This window comes from Mesoplodon mirus (genome assembly GCF_964341445.2).
Source record: "Mesoplodon mirus genome assembly, chromosome: 2".
Lineage (NCBI taxonomy): Eukaryota > Metazoa > Chordata > Mammalia > Artiodactyla > Ziphiidae > Mesoplodon > Mesoplodon mirus.
The window spans coordinates 91,065,241-91,088,441 of NC_138977.1; the positions used below are offsets into that span (position 1 = coordinate 91,065,241).

Genomic DNA, 23,201 nt, shown 5'->3' on the forward strand with positions numbered 1-23,201 from the left:
TGCAAACTGCAGAGCCCACGCGCTCTGGAGCCCGTGCGCCACAACTACAGAGTCCACGTGTCCTAGAGCCCACACACCACAACTAGAGAAGAGAAAACCCACACGCTACAACTAGAGAGAAACCTGGGCGCTGCAACAAAAGATTCTGCATGCCTCAGTGAAGATCCCGCATGACACAACTAAGACCGATGCAGCCAAAAAATAAACAAACAAACAAACAAAAAATAAATAAAAATAACAGACACTCGAAGAGGGAGCACAGCAACTTTCTTGCATTTCTTGGGATGCTGTAATTTGGGCAAAAGGACTGTTTAACAATTGTGACTCTTTCAAGTGGCAGACCAGGCTATAGGTAAATCCTTTTTACTTTTTCCTCTCCTCTCTTCTCTTCTCTCCCTTAAACATTCTAGATTTTGATCTAGACAAATTCTGGACACAGTGGTTACCAGTTGCACCGCCTGGCTGCTGTATCGTTTTCTTTCTACTCTAAGAGCCCAAGCATTAACTCCCTCTTCTCCTTTCCTTGGCTAGGGGGAAGGGATTCTGATGGCCTCTACGTTCTCCCCTGTGGACCTCCGCTTGTTGGCAGGTCTCATTCTACAAACATTCTGCCCCTGTGGCTGACAGGTGCCTGCTCTGGACCAGCCACTGCACTAAGAGCCTTGGGAACATGGCTCCTGCTCTCAGGGAGCTTGTTCTACTTCAGGGAGAGTCAGAAGCAGGTGCCAGGAAAGAGATATGGGTAGCACACAAAGGAGTCTCCTGAGGTGGGACCAATTGCTTCTAGCTGGAAAAAACAGGATAAATCTCATATTCAGAGAAAACCAGAGGGCTAAAACCGAGTAGCATTTCTCATGGAAAGGCTTGTCTTTGTTTTGTTTGATGACTTTCTCTCTGCTCTTTTGAGATTTGACTCAAAACTGCCTATAATGTTTATACGATGGGAGTAAGCAGAGGTCACAGAAGGCAGCCATAGGCCGGCAGCCTCATTTATATTTAGCCCAATTCAAAATAATACGATCCCATCTCTTACAGCTGGAAGGAAGAGTCTGAGAGCACTACACTAATGCCTCACAGGGCAAACATCTTCCATCGTGTTCAGCTTGGAAATGGCTCTTTTCTCTACAAAATCCACTATGGTTGATAAGAACTGCTCATATTGTCAGGATGCAACACGGACCAGAAGCTTCACAGAGAGACGTAAATCAAAGATGCCACTGCACAAGGGGCCAGGAGAGGCATTTTGCAGAGCTGTGCTTTGGAGCCGAGTGAGACTTTGTACTGACCCAGTGTTGCATGGGTCCATGAGGTGGCTGTTCAGCCAGTAATAACTAGGGCAGAGCAAGAGTTGATAGAGTATCTGTACTTCAAGGTGTGACCTAGCCGAAGGAAGATTGGAGTTAAACCAAATGTACTCTAGCATTTGCTGCTTTTTAACCATATATATATATGCATATGCTTAAAAAACACATTTGGTAAACTGTAACTCATGTGGGTTTGGTCACTGCATTGATATATTAGCTTCAGAAAATATCAAGTTCAGAGCTACCACACTCGTGCCCCCTCAATGCCACAGGGTATAGTTCTACACAAACACATAAAACAGAGGACTCCAAACTGACTGTTGGGCATTGAGATTGTGCTGCCCACAGCAGACAGACCATGTACACGGCCCCCTTTTTATGACATAGTATAGACCCGCTTGACTGGAGGTCCCTCTTCTTACAGAGATAAGAGCTGTAGTTGGATTTATAATAATAAGCTATTTACAGAGTTCGTCTCTACTTAATGCTCCATCCATTAGCATCCGAGGTCTTTTTTTTTTTTTTACAAATAATTATAGTTTTATTTTTTATTTCTGAAGACATTGTAGTATATAATAGAATGTTACATGTCAGGTGCAAGATGCAATAACTCTTCCTATCCCTCTGAAGGAAAATCCCAGCCATAGGTCACTCTGTGGGAAGATTGAAAGAAATTGCTGCTATATAACTCTTCCCATGGCATTATAGTTTCTATCCTCAAGAGGTCATAGACTCCACTGTATTTGATAGACTCTGGGTCTAAGACTGGCTCAGGTTGGAATCTGAGAGAGGGATTGTGATTTCTCAATAGCAGCTATAAGCCAAGAGAATTAACTGTTAAACTATGAAAAGCAATGAGAGTTTGGTAATTTTACTGAATAAAACACCAACACACTAACAATCAACGATTTTCTTATATATCTTTTTTTTTCAAGGTAACAGTAGTGTTTTTTTTTAAATTGCACATGTCTATAAACCTAACAAATATGTTTCCTCTTTTTTTTTATACAGCAAGTTCTTATTAGTCATCCATTTTATACACATCAGTGTATACATGTCAATCCCGATCTCCCAATTCATACCACCACCACCATCCCCACTCCCCCTGCCGCTTTCCCCCTTGGTGTCCATACGTTTGTTCTCTACAACTGTGTCTCGATTTCTGCCCTGCAAACCGGTTCATCTGTACCATTTTTCTAGGTTCCACATATACACATTAATAAATGATATTTGTTTTTCTCTTTCTGACTTACTTCACTCTGTATAACAGTCTCTAGATCCAACCACACCTCAACAAATGACCCAATTTTGTTCCTTATTATGGCTGAGTAAAATTCTATTGCATATATGTACCACATCTTCTTTATACATTTATCTGTTGATGGGCATTTAGGTTGCTTCCATGACCTAGCTATTGTAAATAGTGCTGCAATGAACATTGGGGTGCATGTGTCTTTTTGAATTATGGTTTTCTCTGTGTATATGCCCAGTAGTGGGATTGCTGGGTCATATGGTAATTCTATTTTTAGTTTTTTAAGGAACCTCCATACTGTTCTCCATAGTGGCTGTATCAATTTACATTCCCACCAACAGTGCAAGAGGGTTCCCTTTTCTCCACACCCTCTCTAGCATTTGTTGTTTGTAGGTTTTCTGATGATGCCCATTCTAACTGGTGTGACATGATACCTCATTGTAGTTTTGATTTGCATTTGTCTAATAATTAGTGATGTTGAGCAGCTTTTCATGTGCCTCTTGGCCATCTGTATGTCTTCTTTGGAGAAATGTCTATTTAGGTCTTCTGCCCATTTTTTGATTGTGTGGTTTGTTTTTTTTAATATTGAGCTGCATGAGCTATTTATATATTTTGGAAATTAATCCTTTGTCTGTTGATTCATTTGCAAATATTCTCTCCCATTCTGAGGGTTGTCTTTTCATCTTGTTTATGGTTTCCTTTGCTGTGCAAAAGCTTTGAAGTTTCATTAGGTCCCATTTGTTTATTTTTGTCTTTATTTCCATTACTCTAGGAGGTGGATCAACAAAGATCTTGCTTTGATTTATGTCAGAAAGTGTTCTTCCTATGTTTTCCTCTAAGAGTTTTATGGTGTCCCGTCTTACATTTAGGTCTCTAATCTATTTTGAGTTTATTTTTGGGTATGGTGTTAGGGAGTGTTCTAATTTCTTTCTTTTACATGTAGCTGTCCAGTTTTCCCAGCACCACTTATTGAAGAGACTGTCTTTTCTCCATTTTATATCCTTGCCTCCTTTGTCGTAGATTAGTTGACCATAGGTGTGTGAGTTTACCTCTGGGCTTTCTAACTTGTATCATTGACCTATGTTTCTGTTTTTGTGCCAGTACCATATTGTCTTGATTACTGTAGCTTTGTAGTATAGTCTGAAGTCAGGGAGTCTGATTCCTCCAGCTCCATTTTTTCCCTCAAGACTGCTTTGGCTATTCAGGATCTTTTGTGTCTCCATACAAATTTAAAGATTTTTTGTTCTAGTTCTGTAAAAAATGCCAATGGTAATTTGATAGGGATTGCATTGAATCTGTAGATTGTTTTGGGTAGTACAGTCATTTTCACAATATTGATTCATCCAATCCGAGAATATGCTATATCTCTCCATCTGTTGGTATCATCTTTAATTTCTTTCATCAGTGTCTTATAGTTCTCTGCATAAAGGGTTTTTGTCTCCTTAGGTAGATTTATTCCTAGGTATTTTATTTCTTTTTGTTGCAGTGGTAAATGGGAGTGTTTCATTAATTTCTCTTTCAGGTTTTTCATCATTAGTGTATAGGAATGCAAGAGATTTCTGTGCATTAATTTTGTATCCTGCGACTTTACCAAATTCATTGATTAACTCTAGTAGTTTTCTGGTGGCATCTTTAGGATTCTCTATGTATATTATCATGTCATCTGCAAACAGTGACAGTTTTACTTCTTCTTTTCTCATCTGTATTCCTTTTATTTATTTTTCTTCTCTGATTGCCATGGCTAGGACTTACAAAACTATGATGAATAATAGCAGTGAGAGTGGACATCCTTGTCTTGTTCCTATCTTAGAGGAAATGCTTTCAGGTTTTCACCATTGAGAATGATGTTTGCTGTGGGTTTGTTGTATATGGCCTTTATTATGTTGAGGTAGGTTCCCTCTATTCCCACTTTCTGGAGAGTTTTTATCATAAATGTGTGTTGAATTTTGTCAAAAGCTTTTTCTGCATCTATTGAGATGATCATATGGTTTTTATTCTTCTATTTGTTTCTATGGTGTATCACATTGATTGATTTGTGTATCTTGAAGAATCCTTGCATCCCTGGGATAAATCCCACTTGATCATAGTGTATGATACTTTTAATGTGTTGTTGGATTCTGTTTGCTAGTATTTTGTTGAGGATTTTTGAATCTATATTCATCAGTGATATTGGTCTGTAATTTTCTTTTTTTGTAGTATGTCTGTCTGGTTTTGGTATCAGGCTGATGGTGGCCTAATAGAATGAGTTTGGGAGTGTTCCTTCCTCTGCAATTTTTTGGAAGAGTTTGAGAAGGATGGATGTTAGCTCTTCTCTAAATGTTTGATAGAATTCACCTGTGAAGCCATCTGGTCCTGGACTTTTGTTTGTTGCAAGATTTTTAATCACAGTTTCAATTTCATTACTTGTGATTGGTCTGTTCACATTTTCTATTTCTTCCTGGTCAGTCTTGGAAGGTTATATACCTTTCTAAGAATTTGTCCATTTCTTCCAGGTTGTCCATTTTATTGGCATAGCGTTGCTTGTAGTAGTCTCTGAGGATGCTTTGGATTTCTGCTGTGTCTGTTGTAACTTCTCCTTTTCCATTTCTAATTTTATTGATTTGAGTCTTCTCCCTCTTTTTCTTGATGAGTCTGGCTAATGGTTTATCAATTTTGTTTATCTTCTCAAAGAACCAGCTTTTAGTTTTCTTGATCTTTGCTTCTATTTCATTTATTTCTGCTCTGATCTTTATGATTTCTTTCCTTCTGCTAACTTTGGGTTTTGTTTGTTCTTCTTTCTCTAGTTCCTTTAGGTGTAAGGTTAGATTATTTATTTGAGATTTTTCTTGTTTCTTGAGCTAGTCTTGTATAGATATAAACTTCCCTCTTAGAACTGCTTTTGCTGCATCCCATAGGTTTTGGACTGTTGTGTTTTCATTGTCATTTGTCTCTAGGTATGTTTTGATTTCCTCTTTGATTTCTTCAGTGATCCCTTGGTTACTTAGTAATGTAGTGTTTAGCATCCCCGTGTTGGGTTTTTTACGTTTTTTCCCCTGTAATTCATTTCTAATCCCATAGCTTTGTGGTCAGAAAAGTTGCTGGATATGATTTCAATTTTCTTAAATTTACTGAGGCTTCATTTGTGACCCAAGATGTGATCTAACCTGGAGAATGTTCCGTGCACACTTGAGAAGAACGTGTAATCTGCTGTTTTTGGATGGAATGTCCTATAAATATCAATTAAATCTATCTGGTCTATTGTGTCATTTAAAGCTTCTGTTTCCTTATTTATTTTCATTTTGGATGATCTGTCCATTGGTGTAAGGGAGGTGTTAAAGTCCCCCACTATTATTGTGTTACTGTCAATTTCCTCTTTTATAGCTGTTAGCAGTTGCCTTATGTATTGAGGTGCCCCTATGTTGGGTGCATATATACTTATAATTGTTATATCTTCTACTTGGATTGATCCCTTGATCATTATGTAGGGTCCTTCCTTGTCTCTTGTAACATTCTTTATTTTAAAGTCTATTTTATCTGATATGAGTATTGCTACTCCAGCTTTCTTTTGATTTCCATTTGCATGGAATATCTTTTTCCATCTCCTCACTTTCAGTCTGTATGTGTCCCTAGGTCTGAAGTGGGTCTCTTGTAGAGAGCATATATATGGGTCTTGTTTTTGTATCCATTCAGCAAGCCTGTGTCTTTTGTTTGGAGCATTGAATCCATTCACGTGTAAGGTTATTATTGATATGTATGTTCCTGTGACCATTTTCTTAATTGTTTTGGGTTTGTTTTTGTAGGTCCTTTTCTTCTCTTGTGTTTCCCACTTAGAGAAGTTCCCTTAGCATTTGCTGTAGAGCTGGTTTGGTGGTGCTGAATTCTCTTAGCTTTTGCTTGTCTGTAAAGCTTTTGATTTCTCCATCGAATCTGAATGAGATCCTTGCCGGGTAGAGTAATCTTGGTTTTAGGTTGTTCCCTTTCATCACTTTAAGTATATCATGCCACTCCCTTCTGGCTTGTAGTGTTTCTGCTGAGAAATCAGCTGTTAACCTTATGGGAGTTCCCTTGTATGTTTTTTTTTTTTTTTTTGTGGTACACAGTCCTCTCAGTGTTGTGGCCTCTCCCGTTGCGGAGCACAGGGTCCAGACGTGCAGTCTCAGCCGCCATAGCTCACAGGCCTAGCCACTCCATGGCATGTGTGATCTTCCCAGACCGGAGCACGAACCTGCATCCCCTGCATCAGCAGGCGGACTCTCAACCACTGCGCCACCAGGGAAGCCCCCCTTGTATGTTATTTGTCATTTTTCCCTTACTGTTTTCAATATTTTTTTTTGTCTTTAATTTTTGCCAATTTGATTAGTATGTGTCTCGGCGTGTTTCTCCTTGGGTTTATCCTGTATGGGACTCGCTGTGCTTCCTGGACTTGGGTGGTTATTTCCTTTCCCATGTTAGGGAAGCTTTCAACTATAATCTTTTCAAATATTTTCTCAGGTCCTTTCTCTCTCTCTTCTCCTTCTGGGACGACTATAATGCGAATGTTGGTGAGTTTAAAGTTGTCCCAGAGGTCTCTTAGGCTGTCTTCATTTCTTTTCATTCTTTTCTTTATTCTGTTCTGCAGCAGTGAATTCCACCATTCTGTCTTCCAGGTCACTTATCCGTTCTTCTGCCTCAGTTATTCTGCTATTGATTCCTTCTAGTGTAGTTTTCATTTCAGTTATTGTATTGTTCATCTCTGTTTGTTTGTTCTTTAATTCTTCTAGGTCTTTGTTAAACATTTCTTGCATCTTCTCAATCTTTGCCTCCATTCTTTTTCCGAGGTCGTGGATCATCTTCTCTATCATTATTCTGAATTCTTTTTCTGGACGGTTGCCTATCTCCACTTCATTTAGTTGTTTTTCTGGGGTTTTATCTTGTTCCTTCATCTGGTACATAGCCCTCTGCCTTTTCATCTTGTCTATCTTTCTGTGAATGTGGTTTTTGTTCTGCAGGCTGCAGGATTGTAGTTCTTCTTGCTTCTGCTCTCTGTCCTCTGGTGGATGAGGCTATCTAAGAGGCTTGTGCAGGTTTCCTGATGGGAGGGACTGGTGGTGGGTAGAGCTGAGTGTTGCTCTGGTGGGCAGAGCTCTGTAAAACTTTAGTCCACTTGACTGCTGATGGGTGGGGCTGGGCTCCCTCCCTGTTGGTTGTTTGGCCTGAGGCAACTCAACACTGGATCCTACCTGGGCTCTTTGGTGGGGCTAATGGCAGACTCTGGGAGGGCTCATGCCAAGGAGTACTTCCCAGAACTTCTGTTGCCAGTATCCTTGTCCCCACAGTGAGCCACAGCCACCCCCCGCCTCTGCAGGAGACCCTCCGACACTAGCAGGTAGGTCTGGTTCAGTGTCCCCTGGGGTCACTGCTCCTTCACCTGGGTCCCGATACGCACACTACTTTGTGTGTGCCCTCCAAGAGTGGGGTCTCTGCTTCCCCCAGTCCTGTTGAAGTCCTGCAATCAAATCCCACTAGCCTTCAAAGTTTGATTCTCTAGGAACTCCTCCTCCCGTTGCTGGACCCCCAGGTTGGGAAGCCTGATGTGGGGCTCAGAACCTTCACTCCAGTGGGTGGACTTCTGTGGTATAAGTGTTTTCCAGTCTGTGAGTCACCCACCCAGCAGTTATGGGATTTGATTTTGCTGTGATTGCAAAATCACCCCATCCTACCGTCTCATTGTGGCTTCTCCTTTGTCTTTGGATGTGGGGTATCCTTTTTGGTGAGTTCCAGTGTCTTCCTGTTGATGATTGTCCAGCAGCTAGTTGTGATTCTTGTGTTCTCACAAGAGGGAGTGAGAGCACGTCCTTCTACTCTGCCATCTTGGTTCAGGCCTTAGCATCAGAGGTCTTAATGACCCATTTCTTTAAAAAAAAATTCGTCCTGCATCTGCATTCTCCACTGGTTTCTTTTCCAAGGATCCCAGAGTGAGACAGCCTAGCTTTAACTGTGGGGATGGTTCTTCCTGCACCTTTGGGGGCTGCCCCACTTTAGCTCCCCTTCCAGCTAGGGCTCAAGTATCATTTTCAGTTCATCTATCATGTGCTCACAAAGCCCTGGGGAACTGTGGAGCACTGGTTGCACACAGCCAGGAAGCCACAGCTATGGAAGAGATGGCAGACATCATCTAATCCAACATTTCCTCTGTAGTCTGTGCTTTAATTCCACTCCAAAATCCTTGCCGTGTTGTCACCCAGATCATGCTTCAGTGCCTCCAATGATAAGGAACTTACTGTGTCCCAAGGCAGTGCAGCACTAATTAGCAAGTTTTTTAGACAGCACTAATTAGCAAGTTTGTCCTTAGGTTGAGTTTAAATTCGTCTTTCCCTTGCTTGCCCATTGGTTCTAGTCATGCCCTCTCGGGCAACCCCAAATCAATTTCCATGGGACAAGCCTATTTGAAAATAGCTCTCATTGCCCTCCCTGATCTCTTTTCCTTTCCAGATCAAGTATTCCTAGTTTCTTCACTATTTAACATGTTTTCAAGTGCCCTCAAAAACGTGATGAACTCTTGATGACTCACTGTAATAAAGCTGAGTTGGGTGTGCGTATGAGATTTGGACCTAGAAGACAAATCTTGGTCTGACCAGCAGAGCAGGGACTTTTTTTGGATGGACCAGCTGCACCCGGGACCTCACTGATGGAGTTCGCATTCTGCCATTTCACGTGTGCATAGGGATTGTCTCTGTGTTCTATGGATCCAAGAACTCCATAGATGTCTGTCTTCGTTATTACTGCGTAACTGAAAGATGACAGGGAAGCTCCCAAGACGCTGCTGTGAAACACATCACAGCAGTGCAACCTGGCTCTGAGATCACATGTGGCACACGGACCCTACCTGGCAATACAGACAACAGGAGGCATCTGAACAGGGTTACCCACTGATATGCTAGAAAAACAACAAAGTTGTCAGCCATTCCTGTTGATATGGCAACATACTGCACAATGAGGTACAGAAACAAAATCCTTGCCTAACGGTCCTGCCAGTCAGCAAGAGAACATTTGAGAAACAGAAATCTCTCTCACTAAAAGGAAATCCTCCTACACTGTTGGTGGGAATGTAAGTTGGTGCAGCCACTGTGGAAAACAGTATGGAGGTTCCACAAACAATTAAAAATAGAATTACCATATGATCCAGTAATCCCACTCCTGGGCATATATCCAGACAAATCTGTAATTCAGAAAGATACATGCACCCCTATGTTCATAGCAGTACTATTCACAATAGCCAAGACATGGAAGCAACCTCAGGGTCCATCAACAGATGAATGGATAAACAAGATGTGGTACATATATACAACGGAATATTATTCAGCCATAAAAAAGAATGAAATAATGCCATTTGCAGCAACATGGATGGACCTAGAGATTATCATACTAAGTGAAGTCAGACAGAGAAAGACAAATATCACATGATATCACTTATATGTGGAATCAAAAATATGACACAAATAAACTTATCTACAAAACAGAAACAGGCTGCCAAGGGGGAGAGGGTACGGGGGAGTTTGGGATTAGCAGATGGGAACTATAATTTATAGAATGGATAAACAACAAGGTTCTACTGTATAGCACAGGGAACTATATTCATTATCTTGTGATAAACCATAATGGAAGAGAATATGAAAAAGAATATATATATGTATAACTAAATCATTTTGTTGTACAGCAGAAATTAACACAACATTGTAAATCAACCATACTTGAATAAAAAAGTTAAAAAAAAAAAGTCTCACTAAGCAATAAGTTAGGGCTCCAGAATTACAACTCTAGGATGAGCTAATGGTGTTGCTAGTCCCTAGAAAATGAGCTTGGTGAAAGCAAATCTGGTGTGTGTTGATTTGTTCACCACTGAGACTTTAGCACCTGGCATACATAGAGCCTGGTACATTCTGAAAAGAATTCTGAGTATCTTCTCTGGAGAGGCAGCAGCTACTTTAGTGAGTTAAGGGTGACCAGAGTCTGGCCAAGGAAAAGGGAAATTAAGGAGGCTTTGAGGAAAAGTGCTGAATAGGACCTTAGGATTTGACAAGGGTAGAAAAGAAGATTTGAGACAGCAATTTGATCTATTTTTCCCACTAGACTTTAGCTCCAGGTACATCTTTATGTTTCCAGAAGCATATCTTTTAAGTGCTAAGAAATTAACGATGACAGTCTGACTTATACAGGGTCATACAGATGTCAGTGACAAGCTCAAAATAAGAAATTAATTCCTGAGTAAGCAGAATGACCTAAGTCCTCAAACACCATTTCTTTTATGGTATCTGGAAGTTACTCTGATTCTGTTCCGTGGTAAAAACAAAACAAAATCATGTCGGGGAATATGAGAGTTGGAGAGGGTAGTGAAGTTTCAAGATCCCCTAATATTTGGAGTGTAGCTGGGCAGGAGATTCACTCATAAAATTCTGAGTTGAAAGGCTGAACAGTTTTGCAAGTCATGCTTTAATCATGAATGCATGGAATTTGGAGCCCTATATAAAAATCATTTGGACTCTTAAGAATTCAGCTCACGAGAATGTTTCTAAAATTAAAAAAAAACTGTTTAGTCTTATGTGCATTAAATTTACTATCATACTGCATTAAGAAAATTTGTTTAGATAGGGATTTGATTTGATATTAGCTGTGCTAATCTATAAAAAAAAAATTACACACACAGAACTGTCAGGTCTTATTTCTTGGCCATTCTTACTGGCTCCAGGGGACAAAAGTTCTGCCCCAGAACTCATGAGCTGGAATCATGTATTTAGAACAAATGTAGGCAATGGAGTAGTCCATTATTTAATTTCTGGCTCTGTGTAAAGGCCTATCACATTCTTTTAAAAAGTCTGAAGAAGCTGCTTGTCAATTGTTCTTTGGTGAAGTAACTTCTCATTTAAATATTAATTCATGTGAGGGGAAAAAAATCACACGGGCCAGTATTAATGAAAACCCATGTATCACAACCTCTGCAAATGGCTTTGAATTATTTCAACTTCTGCATCAAGTCTGGGAAGCTGGCTAAGAAAAAAAAAGGCACAAAAAAGAGATACTCAAATTTGAAATCCATCATTGCTTTCTTCATTTATTAACTGTATATATTTGAACTCCTAAATATGAATTCACTGATCCATAACTGCAGGTAGATGAGAGCATCTCAAAACAGGCATAACTCTCAGCAGAAATCTTTCTCATATTGAATATTGGGTAGATATATGTGGAATCTCCCGGGTTTGGGATGTTGAAATGTCTTTTTCCCCCCTAGGGTCTCAAACCTTTGGCCCATATATCTTTGTTCTATTATTTTAGGTATGACACCAGACAGTTCAACAACTTTCGTAGAGAGATTCTAGTCGTGGTGCTCAAAAAGCTTAAATTGACAAGGGAGAAATATAAAGTTGTACTAAGTTGCTAAATAAGGCTATTGCCCCATAATTGAAGCTTCTGTCTCCATCAGGTTTGTCTCTGAGAGGAGTGCAACTCTCCATCTGTCTAAATCTGGAGTCTGGACCTTAGGGCTGCTGCTGAGTAAGCCAAGGTTAGGGCTCCACATATGTAAAGCTGGTCAAATTTAAAACAGTTGTGGCTTTTCTGTAATAACTTTTCCCTGAAATAATGTAGAAAATGGCAGAATGTGTGGGACTGTGGGAGAAAACATGACCAAAAGGACATGTTGTTTGGGAATTTCTTTGTAAGGCAAGTATGATTCATGCAGTGGACAAACAAGGCCAATGCAGCCAAGGATTGGTTGGAAATTTGAGTCTCAGCTTTTTTTGTGTGTGTATGTGTGTGGTACGCGGGCCTCTCACTGTTGTGGCCTCTCCCGTTGCGGAGCACAGGCTCCGGACGCTCAGGCCCAGTGGCCATGGCTCACAGGTCCAGCTGCTCCGCGGCATGTGGGATCCTCCCGGACCGGGGCACGAACCCGTGTCCCCTGCATCGGCAGGCGGGCTCTCTACCACTGCGCCACCACGGAAGCCGAGTCTCAGCTTTTGAAGGGCATTTAGTTTAATCGCCCCAGCTTGGTGTGTGTTACAAGTATCTCATAAATAAAATTCATGCTTGAGATCGCTTAACTGAGTTTGCCCAGCATTCTACTTTTTCCATTTCTTTTCCAACTAGTTTTGTCCAAGCTTTTTTTTTTTTTCTCCCTCCTCTTCCACTGCCTGTAAAGCACACTGGCTTTGTTTGGTAAGCAGAAGAATCTTTTAGGAAATTCCACTGTTAGGCAAGATTTTATTTCATAAATTAAGTTTCTCAGGGAAAAAATATTTTCCTCTTCTGTTACTAATCTACAAAAGTAGAATGTCATTTGTAATCAAGAGTTTTCCAAGTGACATGAGTAAGGGAGTTTTTCTTTCACCTATTGGGAAGGATAGTTGGCAGATGATCTTCAGAATGTGAGCTGCACTGACTGACCTGCAGAGGGAGTTGACAAGTGTAACAGGGAAAAAAAAATTGATGATCACCCAAGAGTCTGCTTTTTAAGGAGAAAAAAATCATGCTTAGAGTGCAGTTTCTTCACAAAGAAAAAACCAAGGGCTTTTCTTTTTCCATGGATTAATATTTTCAAAAACATTATCTATATCCTGTTCTCACCCATTGGCACATACAGGCTACACCACTGGCTCAGTGCTGACTTAATTGTATTTGAGGAGAGGTGGGAATGTATTCCGAGCTCCAAGAGGCCAGGACTGTGTCAGTCTTGTTCACCGTTGTACTACACACCTCTTGGCACTTAGAAGGTGCTCAACCAATAATAACTGAGCAAATACAAGGTGACAAAAAGTAGAGTTCTACCTTGGGGACAAATAATGTAAAAGTGGATTTGGTGCTTGTTCTTCAGTAAATGGTTTGACAAAAAATATCCTTATGAGATGGAGTTAATGTGTGAATTATATATAATTATACATTTTTATAATTTGACTAAACTTATTCATTCAAATATTTATTAAGTTCCTATTACTGCCAGGCATATCTCTAAGTGCTTGAGATATAATACTCTACTGTACTATACTATGCTAGATTGGCAGGTAATAATACAATAATTTGTTGGTAGAAGATAAAGAAGATTAGGGACTTCCCTGGTGGTCCAGTGGAAGACTTAGCGCTTCCAATGCAGCAGGCATGGGTTCGATCCCTGGTTGGGGAACTAAGATCTCACAAGCCTCGTGGCATGGCCAAAAAAAAGAAGATCAAGAAGATTAGAGGATACAGAATTGAGAATTGAGGGTGGGAGATGCCACTTTAAGTGGGATTGTCAGCGAAGGTGTCTCTGAGGAGGTGACATTTGAGGAGAGACCTGAGTGAAGTGTAGGAGTTACATAGACATTTGTAAGAGTCTTTTGATCAGAGGGACAGCAAGAACATCAGCCTTGAGTTGAAAAAGTTCTTAAAAATGTTTGAGGAATGGGCTTCCCTGGTGGCGCAGTGGTTGAGAGTCCGCCTGCCGATGCAGGGGACACGAGTTCGTGCCCCGGTCCGGGAAGATCCCACATGCCGCAGAGCGGCTGGGCCTGTGAGCCATGGCCGCTGAGTCTGTGCGTCCAGAGCCTGTGCTCCGCAACGGGAGAGACCACAACAGTGAGAGGCCCGCGTACCACAAAAATGTTTGAGGAATAGCAAGAAGGCAGTGTGACCGAGCATGGTTAAACAAGGGGGAGAATACCAGAAATACTCCCCTTTGCTTAAGATGAGGTTGCAGAGACAACTAAAGACCAGATTAGTATGGCTCTGCAGGCCACTGTAAGGATTTGGAATTTTAATCTGAGTGCCTTGGGAAGTATCAGAGAGCTGAGGGCAAGAAAGCGACAGGGTGGAATTGACTCTGTAAAGTGGTCATTCTAACTGCTGAGTAGAGAGAGAGGTGAGGATCATGGAATATGGAAGCAAGGAGACCAGTTAAGAGGTTCTTGCAGTGGCCTAGACCAAAGATAATGGTGGCCTAGCTGACCCAAGCCATGGAGTTGGTGAGAGATGAATTGTAGGCTGGGGATGTAGAAGAGTAAAGATTCTTTTTTGGTCCAAGTAACTGAGAAAATGGTGGTGCCATTTCTAGAGATGAGGAAAGACTGAGGGGAAGAGCAGGTTTGGAAAGGGGTGGAGGGGGGAGAAGTCAAGGGTTCACTTTTGGACATTAAATTTGAGATGCCTTTTAGACAGCCACATGGAGATACCAAGTAGGCAGCTGTCTACGTAAGTGTGGTGTTCAGAGAAGTTGGAGCTGGGCATGTGAACTTGGGAATAGATGGCATAAACTCCAGAAGGGAAATGTCTCTTGTAACTCTGGTTTTGTGCTCCCCCGGCTCCACAGGGCATGACCTCAGGCCCCATAGGACAGATGGACGGCCATCAGGTTAAGAATCACCTTGGAACTGGGGCACCATCAAAAGTCCCAGCTCGGGGACCAAAGCACCACATGTACTTCCTGTCCTGGTAGACGGAGGAAGCAGGGTAAGTCCCCTTGCACCCTCTGCCTCAGGCTTTCCACCTTTAAAATGACAATAATTTCAACTGCTACTTGGTTCTCCTCAAAAAAGAGGGATAAGATACCACACATACGACAGTGAAAAGAGTTGCCAACACCTGGAAGAACTCCATGACTGGAACCCAAGGGTAGGGAGATTTGTTTGTACTGAGATGATCAAGTCCTTGAGAGTAGGATCTGTCTTCTGAATGTCATCCTCCATGGAACTTGGTACAAGGACCAGTCAGCTACTGCTGCTGACTCTCTGTCTATACTTGAAGAATTAATACTTCAGTCACTAAGTGGAAGCTGACATGATATGCCAGATAACTGCAAACGCATCTTAAGACAAGGCCTCTGTTCTTGCCCCTCTCCTATCAGCTCTCCACTGCCTCTAGAGAGATCTTGCTAGAAAATCATGTCACTTCCTTTCTTAAACCCTTCCAATGACACCTCATGGCCTTGGGGGTAAGGTCTGAGCTCCTTATCATGGCCTGTAAAACTCTACATGATCTGGCCCTTGCCTACCACTCCTGCCTTATCTATTGCTGCTTTTAAAATGTATACCACTCTCCAGGTGTTAACCATTTCTCTAACTGGCTTTTGGGGAAACATTCTTTTGTGTTGTGTCTCCTTAGAACGACCCTCCCTGCATCATGCACCTAGAGAACTTCTGCTAATCCATCAAAACCCCAGTTCAAGATTTTCCTCCTCTGTGAAGAATCTCTAGACCCCATCTCAGTAAAAAACAAAACAAAACAAAAAAAAAACAAAACTCTCCTTTGCCTACACCAGCACTATACTTAATTTCACCATTACACACTGTCACACCACACGGCAGTCATTTAGAAAAAGTCCACCTCCTCTACTAGACTGTGGACTCTTTGGGAGACCAGCCTAAGAGGTCATCATCTCCCTGTTCTCTGCACCCAATCCAGAGCTAGGCAAGCAGCAAAAACTTAATACATTTTGGCTAAATGAAGTGGATTAAAGGGTTAGAATACAAGAGCCCAGAACAAAGCCTGTCTCTCTAGAGATAAAGCTGGAAGCTCAGAGAACATTAGAAAAGCTCATGATGAAGAATAAACAACCCAGTCAAAAAATGGGCAGAAGATCTAAATAGACATTTCTCCAAAGAAGACATACAGATGGCCAACAGGAACATGAAAACGTGTTCAACCTCACTAATTATTAGAGAAATGCAAATCAAAACTACAATGAGGTATCACCTCACATCAGTCAGAATGGCCATCATCAAAAAGTCTACAAATAATAAATGCTGGAGAGGGTGTGGAGAAAAGGGAACCCTCCTATATATACTGTTGGTGGAAATGAAAGTTGGTAAAGCCACTATGGAGAAGAGTATGGAGGTTTCTTAAACTAAACACAGAGTTACCATATGATCCTACAATCCCACTCCTGGGCATATATCTGGAGAGGACTATAATCCAAAAAGATACATGCACCCCAATATTCATTGCAGCACTGTTTACAATAGCCAAGACACAGAAGCAATCTAAATATCCATCGACACAGGAATGGATAAAGAAGAGGTGGTACATATATACAATGGAAAATTACTCAGCCATAAAAAAATGAAAAAAGTGCCATTTGCAGCAACGTAGATGGATCTAGAGATTATCATACTAAGTGAAGTAAGTCAGATGGAGAAAGATAAATATCATGATATCGCTTATATGTGAAATCTAAAAAAAAAGATACAAATAAACTTATTTACAAAACAGAAATAGATCCACAGACATAGAAAAGAAACTTATGGTTACCAAAGGGGAAGGTGGGGGAGGGATAAATTAGGAGTTTGGGATTGACATATACACACTAGTATATATAAAATACATAACCAACAAGGACCTACTGTATAACATAGGGAACTACACTCAATATTTTGTAATAACCTATAAGGAAAAAGAATCTGAAAAAGAATAAATTATACATATATATGTAAAACTCAATCACTCTGTTGTATACCTGAAACACAACATTGTAAATCAACTATAGTTCAATGAAAAAAAAAAAAAAACGACAACAAAAAGAAAAACTCATGGCGACCCAGCCAAAGTCAACAGGATGCATGCTGGGGCTTGGTAACATCACGTCTGTCTGGAGAGTGAATTAGTTTGAACTAATGTCAGGCTATCGTGAGCTCTATTTGCCTGACTAATGATAATTTGTATGCCTCTCTTATAGGGGGACTTCCTTAGGTTCATATTTGAGTTCCCTTGGGCTTTCGAAGGGGGCTGGACTTAGCCATGGAGACAGGTCTCAGCCTTAGCCAATCCTACAGTGGTTTCTTGTCCACAGGATCCCTGGAGGGCACATGGCACAGCTTCTTACGGGAGTTGGTACAACCAGATGTCTTGGAAGTGTCCAGAACACATCTAAGTGAGCTCTGGGTCTATGACTATCATACTAGGTACAGGGGTGACACAACCCTGCCGACCTTGAGTGATCTTAACCTGGTAAGGTTGCAACACCTTGCCTAATGTGTTTACCTGCAGTCAGACTGGATGGCTGGCAACACCAACGGAATGGCCATGACCCCAAGACACACCGTTTGCTGGACTAATGTTCTTCCCTGGCCCTCCACCCTCAACTCCTCGAAAGGGAGGCACTGTATGTCACACGGGGTAGTAACAGGGTAGATGGGTCAGGGTGATGAGTGTTCCTGATCATGCTGGCAATTTCTGACTGGGATCTTGTAATGACCCGTGACCCACCTGAATCAGATGAGCTGCACTTTCTGGGCTGCCGTACCGAAGGTCATGTCCATTGATGGCTAACACACGATCGTTCTCCTCCAGCTGACCGTGTCGGTCTGCCACGCCACCATCCAGAACGTTGGAAATAAACACCCCAGGCTCATCCACCTTGCGTACTAGTTTTATTCCAAGCTGCTCCTCCGGGCTGCTTTTGTTGAGGATCACGTGGAAACTGTCATCCCGGGGCCCGTAGGTGTCCAGGGGCTGCCCATCAGTCCTGCTCCGGAATTTCTGCTCCCGCAGCACCGTCAGCCACAGCACCTGGCAGGGCTGCCGCAGGAGGTGCAGGGCATAGTTGTGCCGTACGTTGCCGATGTCCATCCCGTTGACCTAGGGCAAGGGGACCTCAGAATCTGCAGCGACCGAGCCGTCTGCTCCACCGGCCACAACCCTGCCCCAAAGGCCCAGCCCACAGACTCACTGGGGCCCTTCCTGAAGGACCACTCTGCTCTATCACCTTCTTCTCCGTCCAAATACCCCCAATCTTCCAACAGGACTTGTAACCTGGTTTCCTTGAGTATTAGCACACCTTTTCAACTCTCTCTCAGCAGACACCATCTTTCTTCAGTCTGGTCCTTACACAGGCCCTTGAATTTATATAGTCCTAACCCTCCTTTCTGTTGCTTGCTAAACTTATTTTTCAGCTGAAGGGGGGAGGAAAAGGAAGAAAAAGTGGGAAAAGGCAAAAGAAGAAAAGAAAATTTCCGATTAATGTTTACATTAAACTGTTGTTTAAATCAAACTGAGTTGGCATTTTCTTTCCAAACATCTCCAGATGAATTTTTCTCCCTGGATCACCTGTACTGGAACTTCCAGGCCCCACTACTGCGTGCGTGTGTGTGTGTGTGTGTGTGTGTGTCAAGTCTCCAGGTGTTCACCTACAAGTTCTTTTGCCCATGTTCTCAGCAAAGGAGAGAAAAAAAATCTCTACAGTTTCAAACAAACTGATGTGAATGGAAGCTTCTAGGCTCTTTTATTGAAAGGCTGGATCACATTATTAGGCCAGCTTGGCCCACTCATTTGTGCCTCACTAATGATCTTCAGGGCTGATGCTGCATGGGGCTTTCTGGTTTTAATTACTCTAAGCAGGCCCAGCCTGAAGGTTTCAGATCCCAGTTGTGGTCACTGCCTGGGAAGAAAATAATTTCACAGCAGCACTCCACTCTGTGCTTAAGGAAGGAGGCCTCACAGAAGAGAAACAACCTTCTTGAATTTCTATGGTTTGGTAAGATTTCCTGTACTTGCAGCCAGCTGTTAGAAGAATCTTGGAATGAGATTTCATGGGCCTGCCTGCAGCGTGCCATCGCTAGTCCTCCGTTGCATCTCCAGGGATAGATGGAGGCTCCCTCGTGCTTGGACAAGGCTCATCACCTTTGTCCAAGCACAGGTGAGCTCAAAGACCTGGCTCTGCTCTGACACCTTATCCCAGGTCTGGTTTTCCCCATCACACCCAGGCCAAAAGAAAGTCAGGGTCGCCTGCTAAACACTCCTGGCAGCTCTTTTGCTTGCAAGTTCCAGTTGAAGGTCACAAGAATCAAAAAGGTTTTCCTTATGCACCCGTCCCAGGCAGCATAGTTTCCACAGAACTGGGAGGAAGCCATGCAGAGTGTCGCTGATTGCACGGCTGACTGTCCCTTGAGGTTGACGGGCCCTGCCTCATACTCCACCTCGGAGGCCAGTGAGAATATCAGTGTTTCTACAATAACTGCTTTAAGTTCTTTCTCCTCTTATTCCAAACAATAAGAATTTCTTTGCCAGAGAAACAGCTCATGATGTATCAGGAGCTGGCCCCTCAGCAACCCAGAAGGGATGGGATTAAACTGTCATCTGAGTATCAGACAGGAAATATATGGCCAAGGCAGGGATTTTTTCTTATCACTTTTGGCACATGTTGGACTTCTGTCTGATAAACAACTCTTCCTTTATCCTTTCTCTTCTTCTGAAAATTCCTCCCTAGCATCCTTCCCCTCAGTCAAGCCTCAGAGGACAGTAATGCCCAACGTGTTCTCTTCCACCACCTGTCTCCCCTGGAATGTCTGTGGGTTGGCAGAATAGCTTAGGGATGTGTGTGTGTGTGTGTGTGTGTGTGTGTGTGTGTGTGTGTGAAGGGCCATTAAGCTATAGGAAATTTACTTTAGAGGGGTGTGTGAATGTAAGTGATTAGGTAAAATATAAAATGTTCCATTTATCTGCTCTAAAAACAATTTAAGAAGATATAGGTTTCAGTTTCATATTGTTTTATGTTATTCTACTTAAAGTGGGAGGAAAGGGTGAGAGAGGAAGAGAGAGGAGGGAGGAGGAAAAGGAAGAGAGAAGAACGCAGAGGTAGAGAAAAGGGAGGGGGAAGATAGCAGAAGGCAGAGGAAGGAGGGGAACACAGAGACAAAATGATACAGAGGGGCTTCCCTGGTGGTGCAGTGGTTGAGAGTCCGCCTGCCGATGTAGGGGACACGGGTTCGTGCCCCAGTCCGGGAAGATCCCACATGCCGCGGAGCGGCTGGGCCTGTGAGCCATGGCCGCTGAGCCTGCGCGTCCGGAGCCTGTGCTCCTCAACGGGAGAGGCCACAACAGTGAGAGGCCCGCGTACCGCCAAAAAAACAAAAAAATGATAGAGACAGTATTTATACAGAGAGAGAAAGAGAGATCAAAAGAACAAGAAAGGGAATTCCCTGGTGGTCCGCTGGTTAGGACTCCGCACTTCCCCTGCAGGGGGCACCTGGTCGGGGAACTAAGATCCCGCATGCTGTGTGGCATGGCCAAAAAAACCAAACCAAACCAAACCAAAACAAGAAAGACAGAAGGGTTAGGGACCTATCTCAGATTACAAATCTTGTATGAAGAGCCATATCAACATAAGAACTATGGAAAGTGACGGCTCCACATTTATGTTAGTGCTTTACCCATGCATCCGTCTGTCCGTCCGTCCATCCATTCATCCACCCAATGATGTGCTCTGAAGTGACTTTTGCTAAGACCCTCTTCATAGCTCCACAGCCGTGGTCTCTACCTTTAGGATGATGTCTCCTGGCAATAGCCGGCCGTCTCTGGCAATCACCCCATCACGATAAATGTGCTGGATAATGATATGGACCAGCGGGGTTTCATTGCCTCCCACAAGCCTAATGGAGAGGCTTTCATTGGGATCCGCTCGATTGATCTTGACTCTGGTAATTTCACCATATGGAATCAGGTGATACAGCCTTGGAAAGACTAAAATGGACAGAGACAGTATTTATTTAAGACACCCCCCCAATGGACATTTCCAACCACTCCTTTTCTTGCCAAACTTTGGTTCCAGCCAAACTAAACTATTCGTCGTTCCTTGTACATGTTTTCCATCTTCCTGCCTCTGTGCCAGCATAAGTTTCTCTGCCTGGAATGTTTTCCATTCTAGGCCTAAACCCAATTTTTCCTTCAAGGCCTGCATGAAATGATCCCTTCCAATTAAACTCTACCCTGACCCTTTTCCCCCTGCAGTCTCTAAACTTCCCATTTCCCATAAAGCTTTATTTCTCATGGCACTGAGCCTTCTATTATTATTATTATTATTAATTATTCATGCCCATTTCTTATACCCACCATTGGACTCTAAGATCCTTGAGGACATAATTTCTGGCTGTTTTGTACTTCTGTGCACAGATCTCTGTACACAGGAGACTTCAGCCTATGTTTACTGAATGAAGAGGAATGAACGAACAGTCATTATGGAATGGACTGCAGTTTGATCACTTACTAATCAATGGGCAAAACAGAACAAGCCTGTTCTGCTCTTTTTGATCATCTTGAAGATTTCCTCCTGGGAGGACCTGCTTTTCAGGCTTAGTGAATCAGTCCTCTCTACCCGACCCTGTTGTCAGTAAAGGGAAGTCAAATGGCCCAATTCATGATCAAGGAAAGAGGCCCAAGCCTAGCTGGTGGCATCAAGAGGTTCGGTCCCGATCCACTTGTATGGCTGGATTCAGAGCCAAAAGGAGATTCAGAGACCCAGGCTGGTGTTTCCAAACTTTATCTTTTCACTGAGGACTCTTTCCCCTTGAAATCTGTCACAGGTCCCCCGCCCTGCTGGGACCCCACACAGAAGAGCTTCTCAGGCTATGTAGTTTGACAGTGACAGTCAGACCCTTGTTTCACAAGGGAGCATGCATGAGCTCGGAGAGGAGAAGTGACACGACTGGCTGGAGGTGGCAGTTAGGTGGTTGTCCTCAGAGCCAGGTCAGAACCCGGGAATCCTGATGACTCTCTCTCCTGTCACCTTCCTCAGAGTCCCCTGAAGCCAGGGGTCCACAGGGGACTTGGTCTACAGACCCATAGCCAGCAGCAACGACTGGCGCTGTTCTCCACCTCAGTTGGAATAGAAGCCTACGCGGGGGGGTGGGGTGGGGGGGACACCAGGAAATGCCAGCCACGCAACACCTAGTTTGACGGGAGCTGTAGCTCCTCCCCAGTTGCTTGAGGCTCGAGTTAGGATGTTGAAAGCGCTGATGCTTTTGTCTCCTGTAGCTGCTGACAGCTGCCTCTGCCCTATGATTCTCCCTTAATTATGTCATCGGGAAAGATCAAAACTGCAGGCCTGGTTCTACATAAAATACTCTTTCTGACTATTTTCAAAACCCATGACCTTAATGCATTTTCCCTAATGAACTATGAGTTCATGAATGAGTACTCAACTCTCTAGGAACCATACAGCAAGAATTAAAATTATTTCTAAGTATTGCAGAACATGATAAACAAAGCAATTTAGCGGCCAGAGGAAGCTGGAGACGTTGTAAATGTGGGTCTTTACCCCCGACTGGGAGTTAATTGATGTAAGCAGTTGGGCTTTGCTGTAAGGCTGTGGGCAGCAGCCTTCATCTGTCAGCTCCTGGTGCTAACACTGCTTGGGTGACTGAGTTCAATTAACGTTTAAACTATCTTGATTACCTTAAGTAGGCTCTATCCACAAGTATTTGTTGGAACAGGTCTGGTGACAAGGAAATGGAAGTTCTTAAAAAAAATCATTTTGAGCAAAGAAAGATTTGGAAATTATCATCAAAGCTGCTGGTTTTCTCTCTCTCCTCCCTCTCCCTTTCTACTTTTTTTCCCAACAGATTTACAAAAACTATGCTCCCAAATCTAACCAATCAAGGATGTTTGATAGTCTGAAAGGACATACCCAGTCACACTTGGAAATGTTAATTAGAGCTACAATAATGAGACCCTAGTGACCTTCCCTTCGAGAGAAAGTAATTTTTAAACTGCCAAACTAGTGCTGGTCTGAAAAGAAACAGTTTTCAATATTGTGTCCTTACTTAAGGACTAAGGGATATAGTGTCATTTACCAAGTGTTTATTATATGCTGGCCATTGAGCTAAGCAATTTGCATGACATTTTGTTGTTTGTTTAGTCCTCACAGCAACCCTTTGAACTAGATTATTATC

General features: G+C 42.6%; 1 protein-coding gene across 3 annotated transcripts in view; it reads right to left on the minus strand.

The window, feature by feature from the left end:
- Window positions 1–23,201, minus strand: part of LNX1 (ligand of numb-protein X 1) — a gene marked incomplete at its 5' end in the record, with an annotated part of 125,926 nt that overhangs the window by 19,749 nt on the left and 82,976 nt on the right. For all 3 annotated transcript variants that reach the window (XM_082630677.1, XM_082630676.1, XM_082630678.1), the window contains 2 exons: window positions 17,743–18,114; window positions 20,792–20,994. In XM_082630677.1, the coding sequence (XP_082486803.1) occupies window positions 17,743–18,114; window positions 20,792–20,994 (575 nt within the window). The remainder of the gene's footprint in view (window positions 1–17,742; window positions 18,115–20,791; window positions 20,995–23,201) is intronic.